This window comes from Rhamphochromis longiceps, linkage group LG12 (genome assembly GCF_057381845.1).
Source record: "Rhamphochromis longiceps isolate RC_006_pf linkage group LG12, R_longiceps_female_GT1.1, whole genome shotgun sequence".
Classification (NCBI taxonomy): domain Eukaryota; kingdom Metazoa; phylum Chordata; class Actinopteri; order Cichliformes; family Cichlidae; genus Rhamphochromis; species Rhamphochromis longiceps.
In genome coordinates, this window is record NC_140568.1 from 44,024,139 (window position 1) to 44,048,829 (window position 24,691).

General features: G+C 41.3%; 1 protein-coding gene across 1 annotated transcript in view; it reads right to left on the reverse strand.

Annotated features, from left to right (window-relative positions):
• smarca2 (SWI/SNF related BAF chromatin remodeling complex subunit ATPase 2) overlaps positions 1–20,770 on the reverse strand; it is a 58,295-nt gene extending 37,525 nt beyond the window's left edge. The window contains exons 1-15 of the mRNA XM_085426494.1: positions 20,638–20,770; positions 17,098–17,342; positions 16,348–16,477; positions 15,677–16,060; positions 15,161–15,262; positions 13,592–13,844; positions 12,059–12,185; positions 9,388–9,561; positions 8,063–8,236; positions 6,950–7,120; positions 5,655–5,705; positions 4,359–4,489; positions 2,451–2,508; positions 2,191–2,288; positions 1,706–1,853 (exon numbers count right to left, since the gene is read on the reverse strand). Coding sequence (XP_085282620.1) covers positions 1,706–1,853; positions 2,191–2,288; positions 2,451–2,508; positions 4,359–4,489; positions 5,655–5,705; positions 6,950–7,120; positions 8,063–8,236; positions 9,388–9,561; positions 12,059–12,185; positions 13,592–13,844; positions 15,161–15,262; positions 15,677–16,060; positions 16,348–16,477; positions 17,098–17,331 — 2,235 coding nt within the window. The 5' untranslated portion in view covers positions 17,332–17,342; positions 20,638–20,770. The remainder of the gene's footprint in view (positions 1–1,705; positions 1,854–2,190; positions 2,289–2,450; positions 2,509–4,358; positions 4,490–5,654; positions 5,706–6,949; positions 7,121–8,062; positions 8,237–9,387; positions 9,562–12,058; positions 12,186–13,591; positions 13,845–15,160; positions 15,263–15,676; positions 16,061–16,347; positions 16,478–17,097; positions 17,343–20,637) is intronic.
• Between the last annotated feature and the right edge of the window lie 3,921 nt (positions 20,771–24,691).

Consider the following 24,691-nt stretch of genomic DNA (forward strand, 5'->3'; position numbering starts at 1 on the left):
AGAACAGAAAGCATGACGAGACTCTGTTTTCTTGACAAAAACTGATGAAACGCACACACACAGACACACACACAGTAATGATGCAGTCCATCAAGTCCAAATACCCAGGGGGAGTTAAGGAACGCCAGCGCGTGTCACTGTAGTCACAATCAAAACCTCTGTGGGTAAAAAGCCAAATGAAGTCATTTATCAAACTACGTGTTAAACACACTGTCATCCACTGACCCTTTGTTTTAGACTAGCACAAAGTTGGAGAATGAAGATCCAATTACAGCTAAAGCTGTTTGTATGCAGACAGTCTGTTACTTCAGCTGTCGTGTAAACTCTGCTTAAAGCTGACAGCAGCGGTGCTCCTCGGTTGCAGTTTGCAACTTATACGAGAACTTTATAGTCTCTAAAATGTTCCTTATACAAAGTTGGTCTTCTCTGCAGATCAGCCAACGTTTGCTCCCATTCATTGTCTATGTAACCAGGAAACTACTGAAAGCACTTAGACTGGACTTTTTTCATCTAAAATGAAAACATATTCAGCACCTGCATACTTCATTGCTACCATGTTGTTATAAATACATTTTGCTGCACTAGTTTTGGTCTCAAACAAGCTGCCATATTGATTTCTGTTTGCAATCAAGTTGCTGACTGCCCATGCAAGCTCAGTGTTTGCATGACTTTGTCTAATGCCTCTCAAATCACACATCAAATGCTCGGGTGGATCCCACGCGTGCTTAAAAATGCCCCATGGATGTGCACCATATCACATTAGACACGGGCTTCCCATGTGAACATGCAGACATACATTTAGACAAAGTTTAGCTCTGCAAATCAGTTCTCGCTGATTTGAAAGGAGCCGGTGTGCTGAAAGAGGGTACAATCTGACTCAACTTTCACTTGGAAAGAAGTTCCAATTTCAACCACATGCAAGCAGACATTCCTGGTGGATTGCTCTCTAACCTGAAATCCACATTACGTCTGTTTTGCACATAGTTGTTGATGGAAGATAAAATAGCTGCTGAAAGAGTTGATATCTTTGCATGACGCTGCAAATCTCTGTGCAGCGTTCTGCCATCTCACTAGACTTTCAACATCTTACTCTGTTGCTCCAGCTGGACACTTTAGATGTTTTTCACAGACTCGGTAGAACTGAACTGAAACTCAAGTCCTCACAGGGCATTCAAGACAAATTAGACGTGTCTACTGGTGGCAGCACTGGGCCACACTGTTCAGCCAGAATCAGGACAAGCTGTCCAAGAACAGTTAGGAGGCCCTGCTCAGTCACGCCAAAGTTCCAGTGTAGCGCTTACAAATGAGGTCGAACCAGTTAAAGGCAAGAACGACGTTTTAGACCAGCCTAGGATAAAGGACACATCTGACACACTGTTTGGCACAAAGCTGGAAAAAAGCAGAAGCTTCACAACAAGTGTTTCTATATGTTCCCTCGATCTATTCGCAAATGTGACCAATGTAGACTTGCTTGACTCATTTATTAAATTCTTGTCATGTTGTTGGATTTCGTGGACCAAAAAGTTCCCTCAAAGATACAATATTAGGGTGAAAAACTCAACAATCCACTGATGCCCTGCGAGGAGCACCTGGCAATGGTGGAAAAAGGAACTCCCTGTTAACAGGAAGAGACCTCTGGTAGATTCAGGCACAGGGAGGAGTAGACAGCTTCTACAAAAGCAGACATGTATACGTGTGTGTGTACCTGGTACTGTTTGAGCATCCCATTGATCAACAGTGACGACTGCTTCTCCACCCTCTCAATGACAGCGTGGGCCACGCCGTAGTAAGACTGGGAGCTGGTTTGGCCAGTAGGAACACTGTACTCATCATCCACATCCTGCTTGGCTGACCTGCATGTGTGTTTGATCATTTGAGACAGAGAGCATTTGAAAGTATTCTAACTCAAACTAAACCAGCTTACAAATTTAATTTAATGGCGCCTAACTGAGGCCTGACCCCAGGAGCTCAGACTAATAACTGTCTGAGCTCCTCTGGAAATCCACATCCAATACAAAGACAGCCAGAGGTTTGTTTATTTGCTTATTTGTGAGGCTCCTGCAGGGAAAATCAGGTTTGTTAAAAAACAATCTACACCCTCAACTTCCAGCATATGTGAACTGAACGCTTCTTTCTAGCCGATGCAACACATGGCGAGTAAATGGGAGATAACAGAAGGAAATACAATACTCGATGATGTTCTTGGCAGCACCCTCAGTGGCTCCATCTCCATTGGGATCGATTATCTTCTTCTCCTCTGTCTCTCCTTTGGACGCCTCATCTTCCTCCTTATAAGGTAAAGTTGATAACACATGACTGTGAGCGTGCTTAATAAAATAACAGCAGCACAGGTGGAACAAAGAAGCAACTTTGATGTGGATAATAAAGTGTACAGCGCCCCCTGGTGGATCTTGTGCAATATAAAGTTTATTAATGAGAAAATCCTCTACCTCCTCTTCAAACTCTGAGCCGCTCTCCTCGCTGTCTGACCGCGGGGCCACTTCATACCTGTTTCAAAAGAAGCAACAGAAAAACAAAGCCTCATTAAAACATCTGTGCCCGTCACAGAAACATAATGACAAGCTTCAGCAGAATTTATCTAACAAGCAACAACTCTCCAGATAGTGAAGAGAGTTTATAAATAAATAAACAGAGCGAGTAAAAGTTTCACACTATAAACATGTTTAACTATGAAAGAGATGCGCTGATTCAGGGATATTGATATTCAGACTATCAATATCATCAGAGTGTGGAAGGAGAATTTCAACGTTTCCTAGTTTTATTAAATATTATTTAAAAATCTAAAACATTTTAGCTAATGTTATTATTTCAGTATTTTTTCTGCCTTGTTAACTGTCTGCCTGTTGCAGCAGCTCCTGCTCTTTTGTGTTTTTTAATTTTAACGATTTTTCTGGCTCAGTATAATTTCACTGAAGATGAAACTGCTGCTTTTTGTTTTAAAGTTGTGTAAAGTCAAACTGGATTTTCTTCTCTTGGTGTTCTTGGCAATGACGAATCTTTTCCACCTGATCGTGCTCACGGTTCTGCTGCACAGAGCGACACCTGCAATCCTGGAGGTGCTACGGAGAAAACGACGGGTGCTTTAGTGATAACAGGGGCTGTATCCCAATCCAGGGTCTGCAGCCTTAAAGGCCGCATTTTAAGGCCGATTACGTCACAGCGACGCGACGAAGGTTGTCCCAATTCGAAGGCTGCTCGAAATGCGGTCCTCAAATGCGTCCTTCATTTCCCTGAATTTTAAGGCTGTGGCGGTGTAGACTTCGTGGCCCAACATATCCCAGAATGCATAGCGCGGCGGTGGGTGTGGATAATTTTGCAGAAAAAAACGGCGGATGAGGGGCGCCCGAAGAGTAAACTTTAAGTAAGTATTGAATATCATGTCACTTATTTATGTGCAAATGTTTAATAACGAAGAACATGAAAACATTCCTGTTGGCCACATGTCGGCAAAGTCATGTGACGTTAGTGACGTTTGTACTAACTTGGTTTTAAAGCCTTTACTTTAAAAAATACGCCGTTCAATAGCTGAGCTTAATCTTACAGAGAATGATCAAAGCTCATGTAGGAACAAACAAACAAATGAACAAAATATGTTCCCCTTCATTTCTGTCAAACACAGCTGTATGACACGTTTCCAGCTGTTAGTATCATGGTTGCTAGGCAACCTGGGCAGCGCGACGGAGGCTAGACCGTCCCATCTCACAAGCCTCGCACTTCCGGCCTTAGCGGTCTTTGAGTGCGCGGCCCCTGTGGACCGTTAAGGCTGCAGACCCTGAATTGGGATACAGCCGTGGACTCTGTGTGCTGTGACCAGAGGGAACACAGCGAGTGTAGTTTGATGTGTTTTCATGGACCACAGTGTCAGGTGGAACAGCTACATATTGCTCCACTGAGAAACCAGCTACATAAAAATGCATGAATTCTATCGAGGATGCCAAGACTGGTATCAACGTCAAAATCCGAGGTGACTTCCTTCTCAAGTTATTAGACACGCCAGGTTTTCAGGAAACTCGACCTCTGACCTCGAGGCCAAGGTCACTAAGATCCAAGCTTATCTGAGATTTGGCATCTGTCTGAAATTCCTATGTTGCTTCGTTCTCGAGTCATCGCGTTCACAAACCTTGATGTGCATAGCAATGCTTAATTCTAGACTTGAAAGAATTTTCTTGGAATTGATTTTGGTAAGTTTTGTTCTTGGCGTTACAAAATGCAGTCTGTGTGAGCATTACGAGCCACCGTGGCCGAACACACAAAGACTGCCACCAGCAGAATCTTGGAGTGTCCAACGGTTTCGTTTCAAAGAGATCAGAAGCCGACAACAGTGCTGTGCAACTCACCCGGGGTTCATCTCGAGCCAAGCCTCCAGCTGGCTGGATTTTGGGGCCTCGGTTCCCTGCAAAACTTTCCCGGTCTCAGTCTGAATCACTTTGACAGGCAGCTCACTCATCTGGCTGCTTTCATCCATGGGCTACAGGACAGAGGAAACACAAGAAGCAGCATGCATAAACAAATCTGAACTCATCTTCAAACTTTAGTCTTTTAACTTTTTTTTGAAAAGATATGAGCTGTTAAGTTTTTAAGATGAGCGGCGGACTTTGATATTGATCAAAGTATGATATAGATCTTCAAATCCATTTAGAAACGAGAACCATAAACCACAAAGCTTCACTTTCATCAGCCACCGCTGATGTAACCTGAGCTTCTGCTGCTTTTATGACTGCATATCATGAACGTAAAACACTTTTCATTAGTTCCATAACCCCAATTAAACAAGAGCTATAAAACATAAAATTCTACAGACAATTCAAAAGCTTTTGTTTATTATTTTATAAATTATTTTCACCGGAAAAAATGAGACTAATAAATCCCAACATGAACCAAACTTTCAGACCTCCAAAGTTGCCTTTAGAGGTAAACAACATCAATGAGAGCTTCACCAAACCTGCCATCAAAGTTCAGCCTGAGCTTCTGGAGCACACAGAGGAACATGATTAAAAAGTGTGGAAAGTTACGACTGCAAACAAACAAACAGCACAGACGTCTTTTTGCTTTCGGAGGACTGTTTACAACATGCCTCTGTTGCACAATCGCCCAGGGTGCAGTCTGCCTCTCAATGGATAATTACTGTTTGTTTGTTCGCCTCCTTATTTGGTTCTTTTTTCTGTCAGAGTAGGTTGGATTTTGTAGCAGTCACAATAAAAGACTCAGCAAATGCATGAGAGGGATAATTATCAGCGTTACTAATTTTGAAAGTTAAACACATTCAGAGGACAAAGAGCGAACATCTGTCGACATCGGGGGGACGTGAACCCTGAAAAAGTCTTTGAAACAGAAGTGCTTGATTTTTAACAGCTGATTATTTACACATCCATCAGTACGACTGTCACTCATTCATGTTTGTGTCCACCTGTTGAACATAAGTGCAGGACTCGTGTGATTTTATTGCCACTTTTAGTCTCCACAAAAAATGTCCACTGCTGTCACATCTCAGCACCGACTCTGTCTGCAGTCCTGAGCAGGTAAGCTGCAGAGTGTGAATCGTGCTAACAATGAGGTAGCGTTCAGTAAACTCAAAGTTAGCTGCAGATCAAATTACAAAACACTTTTTACATTTAACATGAACAGTCACTCACCTCTCCATCGGGTCCAATTGCGCTAGTGCCTTCACCATCGCCATCCACCTTCTACATAAATAACACATCAACCAATCAGATGGCATTTTCTTCAAAACACTGACTCATATCAAAGCTGGAAAAACACTGATAATAATAATAATAATAGGTTAGAGGGAATGGGAAATCTGAGGTGCTCTTTGTGTTCCTGTTGTACACTCACATGACACTTTATTAGGTACACATTGCTAGGACCAGGATGGATCCTTTTTACCGTCTGAACTGCTTAATTCAACAAGGAGCTGGAAACAGTCCTCACAGAGTTTGGTCCATACTGTGTGCGACAGCATCACAGAGCTGCTGCACATCCATGACGCTGGTTACTGTGAAGAACCACTAAATAAAGTGAACTCTTCATGTTCAAGAAACTACTGTAAGGCAGCTCTGTGACATGTTATCCTGCTGGAAGCAGATTCAGAAGACGGGTACACCATTATCACAAAGGGATGGACGAGGTCAGCCACAATAGCTGGGGTGTTTTTGTTAAACAATATCCTGTTGGTACTTGGAGCCTGACTCGCTGATACACGGCAGGATGTGTTTACTCCAAATTCTGACCCTACAGTCTGAATATCAGAGCAGAAATCAAAAATCATCGGGCCAGGTAACATTTATCCAGCCTGTTGTTGTCGACCCTGTGAGCCTCAGCTTCCTGTTCTTAGCTTACACCAGTGGTCTTGTGCTGCTTTGGAGGTTTGTCGCCCACACAGAGATGCTCTTCTGCATGCCTTGTATGCAGTGAGTGGTTACTTGTCTTACTGTTTCTGTCCTATCAGCCTGAAGCAGTCAGGCCATTCACCTCTGACATCGACAAGGCATTCACCCAGAGAACTGCTGCTCACCGGATATTTTCTCTTTTCCAGACCATTTCAGAAATACCAACCACCACGCCACATTCAACGGCACTTAAATCCCCGTTTGTCCTTGACCCTGAGCTAATTCTCGGTTTGAACGTCAGCAGGTTGTCTTGGCCTACGTGGCCGCACACACCGAGTCGCTGCAACATGAGCATTAATGCACCGTTGAACTGGTGCACTTAACAAAGTGGCCAGTGAGTGTAGTTGTAGTGAAGTCATTTACTCAGGAGCATTTGAGAACACTGAGAGAAGAGCAAACAAACTGCCCTGAACTGAATATGACACTGCAGGCCACATATCCTACACATAAGGATAAACAGCAGCAGCCACTTTATTGTGTTTATGTTTGCTTGAAGCTGAGTGCTGCACAGAGCACACACTTGACCTTCATCCTCCTACCTTCTTTCTCTTCCGTCTCCTCTTCTTCTCCTTGGCAGCTTGAGCAGCTTTGTGTTCATACACCAGGGTGGTGAGGTTGGCCACATATTCATCCGTCTGCTGCAGCAAGTAGGCCAGACGCTTGTCTTTCTTTTGATCGATTAGTTTTCGGTACCCTTCCTCGTCTTCTGCCTGGATGAGCCAAAGTGACATCAAATTAAAGACGAGAGCTGCTGTAACGGTAAAGTGTAAATGATCCATTACAATAACAGGACGGAATTATAAATTAACTCCACTGCACTCATATAGTTGCCAGTTTAACCTTTAGGATCTTTAATTATTATTATGATTACAAATGGATCCTTTACAAAACATGCTAACAATAATTTTTAAAAAACTAATAGACAGACTTTTAAATGGCTAAACTGTGTATTTGCACACCAGCGACCTTATCTGTGAACTGTCTCTGTCACAAAGTCCTCCTCTGTCTGTATCATAAGACACTTCTACAGTTTCCCTTCTCTTCAGTCATGCGTGTAATGAGGCCTCAGCAGCACTAACAGCGCTGGCAGCCGAGTGGGGGGCTGAGAAGTGCGAAACAGGAACGCAGAGCCGCAGCACGACACTGTGGACGTTTGTATCGTGTGCTATTATTTAGCTGACAAACTCCAGCTCTGATTTAATGAGTCGGAATATAATCAGACACCAGAGAAGAATGAGAACAGCGGAAAACGAGTGGACAGTCTAATCCTGCTTCTCACTGAGACCATCACCCACATTAAATACTAATTCTGAAAGGTTCAGTTTTGGTCTGCTTTGTGCATTTGGGGGCATTTCTTATACAGATGCAGAGAGCAACATTTAGACAGATGTCTAAGTGTGTCAAGCCAACACTGAGCTCAGTGACAACAACTGGCATCATAAGAACAGCACCAGCAGGCTGGTCCAAGCTCAGCAGGCTGTAGGAAGGCCCAGATCCTTTATTTGCTGGCAGCAAACATGTTTACTGTAAGCTGTGATATGCTTGTAGCCACTATAGTGAATAATCAGCATGTATATCCGTAACTTTTAGTTTGAGCATTTATGAAAACACATGACTTCCAAAAAGATTCATCTTGGTTTGGCGCTCCTCACCATGAGTCTCCTCATCCTCTCCTTCTCGATTCTCTCCGTCTCCTTCTTCTGCTCACGCTCCGTGTTGGTGTGCCAGGTGGCGATGGCTCTGGTGAGCTTCTGCATCTTACCGGACACAGAGCGGTGATACTCTTTGAAGTCCTTGGCATGTTGAAGGATGCTGTTGAGATATTCCTGAAAAACAAGTCACAAGTTTTTGTTTCTGTTCCCGTCACTGCAGACACAACCCTGACGCCACATGAGTTTTCCTTCCTGTCAGCCTGTCACCTGCTTTCACACAGAGGACCTGCTGGATGCTGTCGCACTGTTGACAGTTTTCTGATTGCTTTTGTTGCATTTGTTTTGACTGCAGGAAATGAGACGGTAGCGTTTTGTTTTTTTAACCAAAAATTGTCATGAATACTTTTTATTAGTGGTGCAGCGAATCACGGTTGATCCGTAATCCGAACCGATCCCACTCCACGGTTCGGCACGCACGTGATCCGAAAAAGAAGGAAAAAAAGTATGTGTATGGTGCGCGTGGTCAGTCTGTCAAGCGATAGCTATGGTCAGCGCTAGCGGTCCAAGTGGAGGAGCAGAGGAGTTTGCAGTATTTAAGCAGCCCTTTGCTGCCCAGTCTGACCGGGCTAAAGCTATTACAGAAGCTACTGGGGTGTTTAGCTGCAGACGGGACGCCGTATTCTGTTGTGCAAAACAAGGGGTTTAAACTACGATGAACATGCTTGAGCCACGCTATGATATCCCGTTGCGCGTCCACTTTAGTGACAAGATCGTTCCAGGCATGTATGAGCAGGAAAAGATTAAAGTTATGGCTGAGCTGTCCCAGGCATCTTCTGTTGCCCAACTAAAAATGGGTGGAGCTGCAGGTCAACGGAAAGCTACGTGACCGTGACCGCTCATTATATCACAGCGGAGTGCGATGTAGTGAGCGGTATGTATTATTGTAGGGTCTACCTTACAATATAAAGCGCCTTGAGGCGACTGTTGTTGTGATTTGGTGCTTTATAAATAAAATTGAATTGAATTGAGTGGTAGATACAAAGCCCTGTACTGCCCTATATTGAACCATAATTTATTTTTTAATATTACTATTAGAGATGAATGTTTTTAACAGGCAAAAAATACTTCAAGTAAATGTTCAATTTTTGTCTTTTTTCTTTTTTTGCTGATCTGAAAATTGATCCGATCCGAACCGTGAGATTTTTGATCCGTTGCACCACTACTTTTAATGATTTCCATGGCACTGCAGTTTTTACAAGAACAACAATAAGATGAATGATATAATAAGTACTGTGGGTTGTTACATGGACTCTGGTGTGACTCACCTGATGTTTCTGCCTGCGCTTCTTTTCCTGCTCGAGCTTCTGCTGCTTCTCCAGCTTCTCGGTCATGCGTGCCTCCCTCAGCGTCTGCCGCTTGCTGCGCCGGTAAGCCTTCGAGTTGAGGGCCGTCTCCAGGGTCGTGTCTCGTCTCATACAGGCCACGACGTCCTGCCTCAGCTGGGATATTCATCAACGGGTTATCAAACTCTAAAGTGATCTAATCTCACCTGTATCTCTAAAGTACAAATTGAGTATGAGTTGAAAATAGTGCTAAGCTGCAGCTTGAGGCACTATTGTATTATCAAAGGGCTTAAAATGAACAATTTGACTTCTAATTAAACGTTTGCATGATTGAATGAGCTTCCTTTAAAAACAGGGTTGGTCCACTTCATTACAACCCATATGGAAAAGAAATAGTAAAAACATATATGATTTACTCATGAAAGTGGCCACTTTCTCATTACTTTCATATATTGTTTTAGTAAGTATCCAAAACATACAAGTTTCATTATATAATTTTTCAAGGGATCTTATATCTGTTTATATATTTCAGGGCTCTAGAGTGCGACCAATTTGGTCGCAAATGCGACCAAATTTCTCCATGGTGCGACTAATAAAAAATACTTGGTTGCACCGGTGCAACCAAGTATTTTCTCGGAAAAAAGGTTTCAGCAACCCTGAAAGTCTCCGTGTGTTCAACAACAGGCACACATTATGCCCATGTCGTGTTCTAAACCAATCAGAGATACTCAGAGGCGGGGACCTCTGTGATTGGCCGTGGTCCAGATATTCCTGCAGACCTACTTGTGTTTACGTTTGAAAGTGCGGGCAGATAGCGAAGGGTGAGTAGCCCAGGTCAGAAGTGTATGAAGTTGGTATTGAGAAAATATGAAAAGAACAATTGATAACTTTTTCGTTAAGTTAAGGCCTGATCAGTCCAAAATTCTGAGCCAGCGCTCTGACACGGAGCCATCAACCTCTCCGTTTTTGTCAAACACTGGTCCGGAGACGGCATCAGAAAATGAGCCACATACGATCGACTCCCAGCCGGAGTCCACTGAAAGTAAAAGTGAGAAAATGTATAGATTTCGAATCGAGTGGCTTGACCAGTTTCCCTGGCTAAGATACAGCCAAGCTGACAATATGATGCACTGCATTTATTGTCGCGAGTGTGGAAAGACCATGGCCGGCAACACAGCATTTGTCACTGGTGCTAATACGTTTCGAATTGAAACGCTGAAAAAGCATACAGCATCGAGAAGACACATTATATGCCGCGATAAATGCTCTGCCAAAATGTCCCCGCTCCCCACTGCCTTTCAGCGGCAGGCAGGAGTAAACAGGTCATCGGAGGAGGCCGAGATGATCATTAAGTTTAACATCGCCTACAATATTGCAAAAGAAGAAGTTCCGTTTACTAAGTTCAAGTCAGAAATAACTCTTCACAGGAAAAATGGCTTGGACATAAACCCCACATACAGCAATGATGTTGCGTGCGCCCAGTTTATAGGCGTAATCGCTGACACACTGAAAAAAAAGACGTCAGTGGAAATTGCGAACAGTACATACATGGCCTTCCTGATCGATGGAGACACAGACATCGCCACAAAAGAATGTGTCATTGTGTACGCTCGTATCTTGCAAAAAGGAAGACCAGCGAATATACTGATTGGACACATTGAGGTCCAGCATGCCCATGCCCAAGGTAAGCCATGTCATGTCACGTAGCCTATGTATATGATTAATAATATTACGTCGTGTTACTGAATTAACCATATCTAGCATGTTCTTATCATTGAAAATTAAACATAGCAATAATACATGAATATAGAAACTCAAACTGAAAAAGACTGCATTGTAAACTCTTGATCTGATAAGTAAATGGTATTTTTTTTTAATTTGTTTAGGAATTTATGCTGCCTCAAAGAAAGCATTTGCTGCTCTTGGGGACCAGTGCAGTAACTGGTTGGATAAAATCATTGCTATGGGGGCTGATGGAGCTGCTGTTAATTTGGGCAGCAAAGGGGGTGTCAAGTTAATCATTTTGAAAGGTTGTTAGTTAATCATTTACAAATCAAAAAAAACGTGAACATGTAAAACTGCGGTGTTAAGTAATGCAGTTTAAAAATTTGGGTACGCCTAACTTTTGTGCTTGTACGCCTAAATTTTGTGCTGGTGCGCCTAAATTTTATTTTTAGGCGCACCAGTGCAACCATGGCAAAAAGTTAGTCTAGAGCCCTGTATTTATAGATTTATATACATCTTTTCCATATGGGAAAGCACGACTGCATAAGAGAAATTAAGAATTCTGAAAGTGTCGATAAACCAAAACAACAATAAAAGCCAGCCTAAAGAAAACAAATTAATAATCATATTTTTAGGTGGATGAATGTATTTTGTTGACTGAGAGCAAGAAGTCCAAACTCTGTATGTACATGTACCTTTAACATAAATCAGTGGAAATGGCATCTCCGTTCTAAGAATACCTGAGCAGCAAGCCAGCCCAGAGTGGATTTATCGATAAAAGCGCCGCACACACTCACACGGCAGGTGATCCGATGAACTTCCAGTGATAACAAAAGTGAGCTCTTTCCATTCGACTACGAGCTGCTGCAGTTATGCATTTACATTGATGCAGTCACGTGAAACATGAAACGCTGCAGCTGCCGCGTACCTGACGCTGGAAGTTGAGCAGACGCAGAGCCTTGAGCTCCACTGTGGCTTTAGTCCTGAGGTCCGGAGGCAGCGAGCCTGGCAGACTTTCCAGTTCCTGGATTCGATGCGCAATCCGAGCCTGCAGTCTGAGAGACATTACGGAGACATTTGGTTAAACTGCAGGACACTGGACACACATACAGTGTTTTATTGAGGCATTTGGCCACCACATGCTGTCAGGTATTTACATCACTGGAAATTTGGACGATGGTGATATATCCATTATTATTATTATATCCATTTGCCATGAGACCTGTCAGCTGTTAAGGCCATAGAATGTGATTCATGTTATCACACTATTTAGATGGGATTTGGATGCAGATTGCACTTTTCACAGCAATCTGCAACATCTGAATCTAGCATGGCACTTACTTTTTTGACGTATGCTTTGTTTTGCAGTTACCTTCATTAGAGCCTCCATCAACACATGGTCTCATTGCCTCAGGTGCATACTGAGTGTTTGCTGAATAAGTATCTTTCAGGCTTAAAGTCTAGTTTCCAAGTGCTTCTTTAGCTTCTTTGGTGCATGTTAACACAGATGATGACACTCTGGGTCCAACTAAACCATAAAACCTGCAGGTTTTGTGTAGTCTTACTGAAAGTTTTTTCCCCTATATCTCTGGGTGGTCTGTTGCCCGCAGTACGAGTTCTGGTCCTCTTCACACATCCATGGTGCAGCTACACTGTGAGCTTTACTTATTTAGTAGTATCATCAGGTAGCTTTCTGAGGGGAAACTGCATTAAATCAATAAGATCTAAAGTTGTTTTGATTATTCAACAGCCTCAGGAGTATATTTATTACTACATAACACTGACAATAATGCAGTGCTGTTCCACAACACTGTGAGAGGCACAGTATTTCACAATGTATTCACTGGACAAACAAGGTGGACTGAGGACAAGTCTCTCTCTAATCATGTCTAAACCAATGCAGCTCGGTCAAGACAACATGAAGAAGAGATCATCAAAACAACATCAAATTTATGGAGAGAAAAACAAGCCTTAGGGCCAAAACAAGATTAAGGTCTGTGGAGGCTTCCCGACGTCTCCTTCGGCAATCTTTGTTTTTAGAAAAATACGCAGCCTGCGGGGATAACAGTGAGTTGTGATTGAGCATGCGAGGCACCTTTAAGAAAGGCCATAGGGGCTCCACCACAAAGTGTTTCTCACGTTATCATATTCATACGGGTAAAGCTTGTAACCTTAACCCTCGTCAAACGCTCACAGACTCTGCTCGCAAGTCTTCGTGTCACAGTCAATGTTTGGATATGTGACTTAAACTCGTTTCAAGTGAAAAACATGTAATGTCACATATGCAGAGCAATGCAGTTTGTTATGTGCAGCAGTTTGACCTCGACACATAAATTCATCTTCAAACTTCCTTTACCACTGATTTCATGCAGGCAGTTTCATTCTTTATTGTGATGAGTTGTGTAGATGTGAAGTTTTTGCACTATTGTGAGACCACTGATGAATACGTGAATGTGTCTACCTGTATTCTCTCTCCTGCAGGATTCCCACTGGGTCCAAGCCCTGGGGCTTCTGGATAGGTGTGATGCGGTTCTGCTTGTGCTGTATCGGGAGCATTACGGACCCCTGCTGCCCAGGAGGCTGAGGGGTCCCCGAACTGCCCGGCATGGGCCCAGCTGGCACAGCAGAGGCCTGAGGTGGTGCAGGAGAGGGGCGACCACTAGCAACAGGAGTGAGCTGCTTCTGTGCAATGGTTTGATTTTCAGCACACTGACCTGGAGAGCAAAGACTTCTGGTTATTGCATCCAGTCCCACATAACCAAAATCTCAAATTCCTTCAGTACCAAAAGGTTTTTAAAAATTTAACGTGTCAGTATTGTTTCGTTTTTTTCAGTTTGGTTTTAACCACAACAAGCTGCATGAGTTTTTTTATGCTTAATGAGCTTAAATACCTGGGGGCAACCATTCAAAGCAACTGACAGTGGACAATAGAGGTGAAGAGAAGAGTGAAGCAGGGTGGAGACGAGTGTCAAGGGTGATCGGTGACGGAAGGACAGCGGCAAGAGTGAAAAGGAAGGTTTACAAGATGTGAGTGGCCTGCTATGATGGTTTGGAGACACTAACATAAAAGACAAAGATGGGGGTGGAAGTAATTTAGAAATGAGCACATCAGAGGGACAGCTCAGCTTGGATCTTTGGAGAGGACATGGTCTGAACATCTACAGACGAGAGAGAGGAAATACGCTGCACAAAGAATTATAAAGACACAAGAAAGTTTTCAGGCCAAAGAGAAAGTTTACAGATGTAGTTAGAGAGGATGAGCAGATCATTGGTGTGAGAGAAGACGGTGCAGAGGGTGAGATGGATCCACTGTGATGACCCCAAAGGGACGAACTGGATACGTTAGGTAAAAATACCGTCTGTAAAAATGTCTGCACTGGGAATTATTCAAAAATACCAAATTATCACATGGGAAGTTATGAACACACGCACATCAACCAGGGTTTTCTCAATTCAGTAAATGCACCTGTGTGTTTACAGACAACCTGGCACTTACACACATCTTATGGATTTTTCCCCCTTTGGCTTCAGGAGGTCAATTTTTCCGTTCCTCATACACGGTTAACTGACCAACACAACGCCAGAGCTCATGACAGAGGAAACAGTGTCCTCACCTGGGAGCAATTAGCTGTCAGAAAGATCTCCCTGAGCTTCTGACAGATTCATTTTTCTATTTGTTCAATTTTAAATCGACCACAGTGGAAGTTGAGATTTTCTTGTTCTGTATCTGTTTTTAATTTATGACTGTTTTACTATTCATTCTAAATATTTCATCTTCTTGTCATACTTTCTGTCATATTACTACTGCACCATTATTCTCTTCACCTTTACCTGCTGAACTGAAGTTTTAGTAAATGCTTGGGGATCTCTCTGCTTTAAGCCATTTGACAGAAAGATCTGTTGGGCACTGCATGTTGGATTAGACTGGGCGGAATGAAAAGTGGGACTGACTGTGAAGCCACATGCAGATTCCTGTGTTATCGGTCCAGCCACAGAGCCCATGTTTACCACATACACCTGCCAAACTTACCATCGGCCCAAGGCTTGGGTCCTGTGCTTTGATTGAGTACTTGCATGGCCGGGGCTGGGCAGGGACTCGACTGGGGACCCCCCATAGGTGCCATTGGCATACCTTTCAACACAATAACAGATTTCATAGTTCAACAATTTGTCCGTTACAATTTGAAACTGTAAAGGAAAATTATTTCACGCCTCTTTTCTGTCATTACACCATTAATCACACAAATCTCTGTTCTCTGTCAGACAAAACAGGTTCAATATGAATGTTTCAATCTGGGCTCAGTGACAATTTCAAGCTTTTTACTCAATTTATTGACAGCAACGTAAACCCAAAACTAAACTATGTAATTAGATCAGTTTATATTTTGACTGAGGCATCTTTCTACACTACAGTCTCACATTAAGGTACAACAAAGAACCAAAAACAAAATCATAATTCTTCTTTATCTTTACTTGTTAATGTTCAAAGACTTTCACAACAAAGAAACTCACAAAATATTTGTACCAACATAAATCTGTATCGTACCTGGAGGCCTGTTGTAAGGACTGGCACTTGGTGCCTGTGGCTGCGGCTGTTGTTGTGGTTGCTGCTGCTGCTGTTGCATTGTGGGTAGGCTCCTTTTACCTTGAACAGCCAGCTGAAGGTTTTCTGGTAGCGGCTGCCCACGACCCAGAATCTTGTAGGCCAGAATCTGAGCTCTGAGCTGCTGCAGCTGTACTGGACTAAAAGCAGATGACCCCCTCACCTGCTGGCCCATGTTGGGCATGCCTCCTTGGGGATCCATTGACATCATAGGGCCTGACTGGGAAGGGGGCATATGTGGTGGTGTAGGTCCACCTCCGCCTCCTGACATGGGACTTGAAGCGTGCTCATGGACTCCCATTGGGGATGGGTGGGGAGACATGTACCCTTAAGTGGACAGAAAGGAGGTTTCACACATCAAAGCCTTGAAGAATTGGGTCACAACCTCGGGATCAGAGCAAAAGCCAATGAGTCTTAGAGGTTATTTAATCATTAACACACTAGAAAGAGGAAAATACACAGCTGGGTTGTTTATTTCCTTGCTGCTTCCTCCTTGTTTAATATTAACTCTTATATTTAGAAGATGTCTGAGAAACATTAACACCACAAGTGGATGATGAGGTTAAGTTAATAAACCAGGCTGCTTAGAGAGCTGAAGGACTTGGGTTTCAAACCTTGGCTGTGCTGGTCCATAGGACTCTGTGGAGGTCCCATGCCACTGTGGAGAGACCTCATCCCCACACCTTTCATGTGACCAAAGTGCATTGCCTCTGCCATTGACTTGTCATTCATCCCCTCCATGGGCTGAAAACGCAAAATATGTTTCAGATCTACACAAGTTAACTGCAAAAACACACTGTCCTGCCAGTTTAAGATTGAATTTAGGACACTGATGGTTCTAATCATATCAAAAATAAACATTAATAAGATAAGATAAAATAAGACAGCCTTTATTAGTTCCAAAGTTGGGATTATTACAGCAGCAAAATGAACTGCCTGCCTAAGCAGAAGTAACATCAGTAATTCTACTGTGAAACTGCCAAAATCTTTAAAAATTACCATAACAAAAAAATCTATTCCACCCTCCACTGCATGAACTCAAGAGTATAAAAAGATTATAAAAGTACTGCAAAAATTCACATTTATTATTTATGTCTGTATCAATTTATCAAACAACAGATATGTCGTATTCCCTCATTTAAGCTAATATATATTTATGTGATATATAAAAGGATAATTAAAGTATTTCATATCTTCCTAATGTTTCCTCCCTTCCTTGTTTTAGTTTGGTCGGTTTATTAGTGAGCATACTAAAAGGTTTAAAAAACTGAATCCATCAGAGTGATATAAATATCTACTTTAACAGTTTCCTTTAGCACTAATGACATCACGACATAGTTTGTAGTACTGTTTGCACGCTGTACCTTATGCATAGAGTACATGCTGTCCTGAGAGTAATCACTTTGTCCCTGGCCCTGCATGCCGTGAGGTGCATTGGGTGTTCCGGGTCCAGGGCTGGGGCCCATCATGCTGTGAACAGAGCTCGGTGAGGGATCTGGTCCAGGGCTGGGGCCCAAGATGGGCCCTGGGGACATACCCGCCCCAGGAGAAGGGCCAGGATGCGACATACCACCTGATGTCTCTGAGGGGCCGGACATCTACTGAATACCTGTGAAGGTAGCAGATAGGGGTGGGCGATATAAACGATATATGATAGAAACTATATAAATTTGGCCAACGATAGAGATTTTGACTATACCGCTCTATTGCGATAGCGCATGTTGATGATGTCATCAAGCTGCGCCTGTTTTGGTCGAAAGCATCGCAGCGGCTACAACCATTATCATCTGCAAATTATGCTGGGCGACAGTCATAGCAAAGAGATGAAGCACTTTTGAAATATGGGGAAAGCCAAAAACTGCGCTTCCTCCACTTCCGTAACATTGATTCATTAATGTTGAATTCTCTCGCAGCTGCTCTGTTCCCGTGTTGTTGCAGTATGTTAATAACTAACCTCGTATTGTGGATGAATAATCTCAGTTGTTCTCCTGACTGAAGTTTGGCCCGTGTACAGCATCCTGCTATGCGACTGTATTTGATCCTGACCACCAGAATCCGTCACGTTAACTTTTATCGAGCGGGAAAAAAAGTTGGCGTTCATCCTCCAGCTTCACTGTGCTAATGTTATGCTAACATAGCTGTGTCGCTAGCAATCACGTAGCACATCATTATATAGCAGCTAGCCCAACTTCAGTAACCCTGCAAACATCACTGCTGTTTAGTTTCCTGTCTTCATTTATGTTGGAAGTGGTAGCAGAGCTGTACGTTTGAATTAGTTTCAGAAATCTCTGTCAGAACATGGTATGAAATGTTTAGGTGGAAACTAGCGAGCTAACTTCCTGCTAACTGTTAACTCCGTTAAATTTAATAAATTCTGTTTTCATGGATGCCTGGATGTTAAACTTAATTGTTACACCCGATAAAACAGCAACGCTGATGATTTTATTAAAGATTAAAGAATTCAGACCGTTTTTAACTCTCAGTGTTCGTTTGACTTTGGGACCTGAAGCAGACGGAGTTTTGGACTCAGATTACTCCGCGGAGCTCCTCACTACGGCAGCCGTAATGCTCTGACAATCCATCAAGCAGTGCGGCTTACCAAAGTTGTACTAAAACATTTTTTAACAGATTTCTGCAGCCGAAATCCGTTCCAGGTCAGTCAGTAAGCACAACCAGAATTCATACATAAGGAACACTCTCGATTTTTGAGAAAATTAAAGGATTTTAAGTCCTTATAGTGTGGAAAATACAGAAGAAAATGTATAACGTATATATCGCGATATATATCGTTACCGCACGTGCTTCAAATTATACCGCGATATGGATTTTAGGCCATATCGCCCAGCCCTAGTACCAGACAGCTAGAGGAGGAAAATAAGAACATGACTGATGTGATTTTAATTCTATGAAAACAAGATGAGGCACATACCATCCGAAAATGGATTTTAATATGTTAGCTGTTGTTTGTGAACAACGTCAATCATGTTTATCAGTGATCAAAGAATGTCGGAAACAGCCACTGAGTTAATTCAATGCCTGTTTAACAGTTAAACCTGATTATGATTCCATATAATAAATAGTATGGGAATAGGACATTGGTGGTGATTAGAGTCTTGGGCATGTCAAACTGATTTAATTTCATTACTCGTATTTTTTGTGTAGTGCCTGGTAATCCTTCTCGACACCTTCGTGGACAGAAAGGCCTCAATCACTTTCACTGAAACAACATTTTTTAATCTCTCTGCATTGCAGTATAAAACCATGCATTCTGTAATGTTAGCATTTCATTTGGAAGAAAAGCAGTGATATTTGACATTTTTACTGTACTTCACCATATTCAACCATTTCCCCATAGTAGACCAATGCATGAAATTCTTGTATTTTTGCCAGTTGTATTATGGAGTCCTGTGACCACCAGGGAGCCCCAGGAGTGATTTGTATGGATGTGTGTGTGAAACAACATCTAATTCATCAATGAGAACATTTATTATGCAAACTGCAACAACACTGAAAACACAACAGAACATATGAAATATGAACAAATATGAACTGAAATACCCAGGCTTTGAATATGTGACGTATGTGTGTCTTTGAGAGAAAGTCCAGTTGATTAATGATTTATGAAAAATTAAAGACAGAAAAATGTATTTCTTTATGAGGATTTTATGGCAGATTGGGTGTGTATTATTCCTTATTTCTTATATCTTAAAATATTGTATTGTTACATAGTCTAGTCTTTTTGTTAATGTTACTGTACTGGAGCAACTGTAACCCACATAATTTCCCTAGGAATTAATAAAGTATGCTGATTATGATTATACATGTGCACTACACAAAAAATAATAATCCATTCAAATCAGACTTGTTGCTGATGTTTGACATGTCCGTATCCCCAATTCTATTCATTATACGGAAAATAATTCGTGTTGTGTGTGTGGGGAGGGTAAAAACAAAATGCATTGGTTCAAATGTTTAAACCGGGATTTAAAGGGTTAAAATTCTGAAAATCATTTAACGCTTGCTCATTTTGAAAAAGGTTAAAGTTGGTGATTTATGAAAACACGCAGAAAAATTATTGCTGTATTTTATGGCAGATTTTGTGCGTGGACATTTTTGTCCACGAAGGTGTGGAAAGGGGTGCAAAATTTGAGGGCACAAGGGTTAAAGGCAAAGCTCTCCTGCACACAGAATAATAAAACCCGAGGCTGCGTGAAAGGATTCTTTTATATAGAAAGAATTAGCTGACGTGTGTCTGACGTTATGTTCTGCTTACAAGTGTCACTATGAGCCAGAAATTTCCAGGGTCTCAACAGCCATAGCATGATTGACTTATAGAGCTGCATAGTGACTGCAAAACGTATCTGCACCGTTAGAAAACACAGCGATGTCATAAACACCTATAAGAAAAACAAAAAACATGCATAACAATCAGCGCCACGTAGATAAACGCTGTTGGAGGACCAGCTGGCCTGTTTTCCGACCGTCCCTGTACAGTTACAGTAACGTTAGCTCGATCAACTGTAGAGCCCACTCTGATTGGATCATGGCTTCCCCAAAAAACTGGTGGCCATAACGGATATGCAGACAAAATCAAAGTTAAGATGAAAGTCGAGCACCTGACATGACCTAGTTAACATTTAAAGACGCACAATTTAACTTGTGTATCGCGTTTATAGACACGCAGTTTCACAAAAGCCCTAAATTCGGCCGTTTTTTCGCTGCCGCTTTGCTCGATCGTTGGGTAACTTAGCCATCTGCTAACGTCAGCTAGCATAGCCCGTTAGCTGGCTCTGGTTTCCATGTAGCGAACTGCGTCCGTGTTAGAAAGTTTGGACAGTTAGCAGTTCCTAACAGTAGTTACACCTCAGTATTCATCAAAACCGAACCACCGTTAGTCGTTTTACCTTTTCGCTGGATTGAAATTGCAGATAATTAGATGAAATTTTTATAATATTTCTTCAAAATATGACTGCTGTCCATAAGTTCACTCCCCCTCGGTGTTGTTTTGCTGTCATGTTTAAGTTGTTCTTGTGTCGCCATTACTGATTTGTCAATGTCACCGGAAGTCCCACCTACCGTAAACGGTGATAGGCTGAATCGCTGTCACTCTTGCAGTGTTGTTTCTGGGCGTGTGCCCGCTCTGTGACCAGTGCTGTAACTTTGAGAGCAGCACCCTGGACGAATATCCCGCTCATGTAAAAGTTTATTACAAACATGGTTTGTGTTGTAATAACGTATTTGATGCTGTCCATCTGTCAGTGCTCTTCTCCCTGCCTTTAGAAATGAATACTTAAAAACGTATACTTTGCTTTTATAATTGTGTTTAACATCAGAGTAATTAGCAATTAGTTATACAGACTGTACATATATGCACTGCACTGTGTGTATAATATGTATGTATGTAACGTATGTATGCCTTTATATGTTCTTAGTCACTACAGCAGGAAAATACAAGCTCACTTTTTTATTGTTTCAAGTTTTAATTCAAGTTTTATTCATATTTAACATTTAATACACGGAGCTTCAAAAGCATGCAGAAGCAAACTTTATGGACACAAGGCCTGATCCAACGTAGAATCCGTGGGATGGTGAGCTTTGGGCCAGTGGTGGGTCATTCAATTGTCTTTTAAAGGAAACTGTCTGAAAGGATCCTAATAAATGAGTAGTTTTTTCTTACTGTCAGTATTTCACAGTAAAATACCAATAAGAGTCCTTCATTTAATCACCATGTGGATAGTAGCAGATAAAATACTTTAATTGTATAGTGCTACATGAATATATGGTTAGAATTTGACTCGTAGTCTAAAAGTGGTCAGTAAGACTATAAAGGTACTATATGAGTGTGAGTAGATTCTAGTTTAAATGTGAAGAAAGGGATGCAGAGGGGTGTCTGTAGAGGGGCACAGCATAAATTCCATTAATAATAATAAATCATATTATAATCTTAAGTAATTCAATTTCAAAGGTCAACACAAATATGCAAATGTTATGCTGAACACTCCATGTCATGGTGAGGCTCCTCTCTGCTGTATCTTCAGTAAGCTTTAAGTGTGATTATGCTTTTTTGCTTTGTATTCTAGCTGCTTGTATTTAATGAAAATATGCTATCAGTCTTAGCCTTGGCTATTCTTCCTCCATAAAACCATAAATACACATCTACATTAATGAAGATATAAACAAGCAACCTCTTTTCATGCAGATATCATTTACATTCATACAACAGAACATAAAAATTCTCCTGAAAGCAAATAACAAATAACACACTTTTAGGGGATCCGTGAGGCGTAGCTAGTATATTAAAAGTGCAAAATATGGAAAAAGCATAAAAGCCAATAAACAGTAAGTTGACATTGTTAAACCTAAACTGAGATTAAACGTCTCAGCATACATCATCTTGTGGCACTTGTACGTATTTCCTGCATCGCTGTGTGTTTGTCTTTCCACAATCAGACAAAACTGCTGCACTGAGTCAGCACAGCTCTCCTCTCCTTGAAGCATCGTCTTCTTTAAAATATATCAATTAAGTGATTAAATCAAATCTAACAACATGCAGATGTTGCACATTTCATCTCATAGAACTCTTTATGTTGTTAGTTACTTTTTGTAGTTTATAAAAAAAAAACCTTCTGCAGTTCATTTTTATTTACATAGTGTCAAATCACAACAACATTGCCTCTGTGGACTTTACATCCTGAGCTAAAAACTCCACAATATATGAGAGATCATGCCGCTGTCAGCTGTCAGTCACAGTCTGACTACATCTTAGCAGAGTGTTTGCGCACTGTTGCTGTGGTAACATTAAAGCAGCTTAAGGAAAGCGCTCCTGCATGCAGTCTGTGGAGTCAACACTAGATGGAGACACTGACCAGCGGATGCCTCAGCGAGCCGGCCTCCTGCTTTGACACAAGCACCTGTGAAGAACCGCACGCCTGGGCTCTAAACAAACACGCCAAATCCAGAGTGATTGAGTACTGCAGCACACGTTTACATTTACCAACTTAGCAAGTCTGACGATAGCAGAGTTTAAAGGCAAGCCATGCAAATAATGCACAGCAAAGCAAAGCTCCATTTGCATCCTATTGATATCAGAAACTGTGTTTTGTTTTCATTATGAAAAGATAAAGCTGTTTTTACTGAACATTGTTTATTTAAACTCAGAGTATTACTCTTTTCTGCATAGTACAGTTCATAATTTGTCAGCATTTACATGAAGTGTATTTTATCCAAATGAATTAAAATAACGATCAATAACGATTACAGCCTATTTCAGCATGGTAATATATTCAAAATATTTCCTTGGGATCACTTCCAGGCTGACTCTTTCTACAAACTGGTGCTGTCAGGCTTTCAGAACCACTCAGGGAAGTAAATTATTTTAACGCCCTGTTGGCTTTTTTTTTTTTTTAACACACCCAAAACCTTTTGGCCGTCTTCTGCTGGCAGGAAGAAATGTGCATGTGCTTCACATTAGAAAGTTTATATTTCTCATTTTTTACAGTAGATAAAAAATAAGATCCACCAGATCCTACAAATATGCACAAAACTCGTCTGTTTTACGGTTATTTTCAAATGTAATCAACAGGATTTGCAATAAAAATCAAATATTTAATGATTATTTTTCAAATTTCAGTCTTTTGAAAAAATAGTTTTATTTGATGTGAACTTTCTGTGCACGAGCAGTGACACTCTGATGACCTTCAAAGGTATTCAAAGGCCTGACCAGCCATCATTTGAATGGCCTGCACCCCACAGATCGATAAACAAAGCTGCTCACGACATTTTGTCCTAACTTCCCCTCCTTAACAATTCTGCCCTTTCTTACGTGTCCTTATAAAGGATGTGCACAGGGTTCCTGAATGTAAATCTTACCCAAATAAACAAACCTAATTAAGTTTGTGGTGAAAGCCACCACCCCCTTCAAATTCACTGAGCCAGGAAAGGGCTTGGCCGCAGTCATTTGTCAGTAAAAGGACTAGTGGTTGTGGCTTCCATTCACCTTGAAACCCTCCGTAAAAGGCTTCAGGGAATCACTGGCATGACAATTTATTCAAAGTCTAAAGGTTTTTAAATAAAGGGTCAAACAAAAGAACATTCAAGTAGAAATGCAAAGAAGGGCTCTTCAATTTTCTCTTCTTTGAAATATCCTATTTTGCTTTATTAGTCTCTTTAAAGGTCGGATGGGACTGAATAAAGAATACCACATGTGAGAGTTTTACTTTTTAAATACCAAATATTTCCAGCAGCAAAACACTTTTAGTCATTTTTGATAGTAAATAATTAGGTTTGAAAGGTGCTTCTGTTTCTGGTACCAATCAGCATAAAATACAGTTTCAGATTATTCTGAAAGATTATTATTGTTATTGTTATCTTTTTATGTTTTAATAAATGAGCTTTGGTTGGTCTTCAGACTGCAGAACTTTAAACTGGCGCCAACAGAAAATCGCATATACTCGAGTTTTGGCTTCTCTTCATTGGTTGCCAGAAAATTTTAGTTTGAATTTTTTGGGCCCTTCATGGTCTCAGCCCCAGTTTATCTCTGACATACTCAAACATCAGGTCTTCAGGTACGAGGCTGCTGCTGCTGGCCACATTTACTCAAGGCTGGAATTCACTCCCACTGTCTTCACGTCGTGCAGACTCCACTGAAACCAGCTGAAGACATTTTTATACATACAGGTTTTTCATTTAATTTAATTTGTTGTTTTATTCTATTGCTTTACATTGTTATATGTTTGATTTTTATCTCTTATTTTATACATTTTACTTACTGGCTGACTTAATAATAGTGGAATAAAATCAGTTCAATAGTTGATTAATTAATGATTAAAACATTTTCATTCATTCATTCATTCATTCATTCATTTTCAGGCACAACAAATACCTATATTGAACATAAAATACACAAAACAAAAAACAAAACTTGCCTGAAAAAGGAGTGGGACGAAGAAAACTTATTAA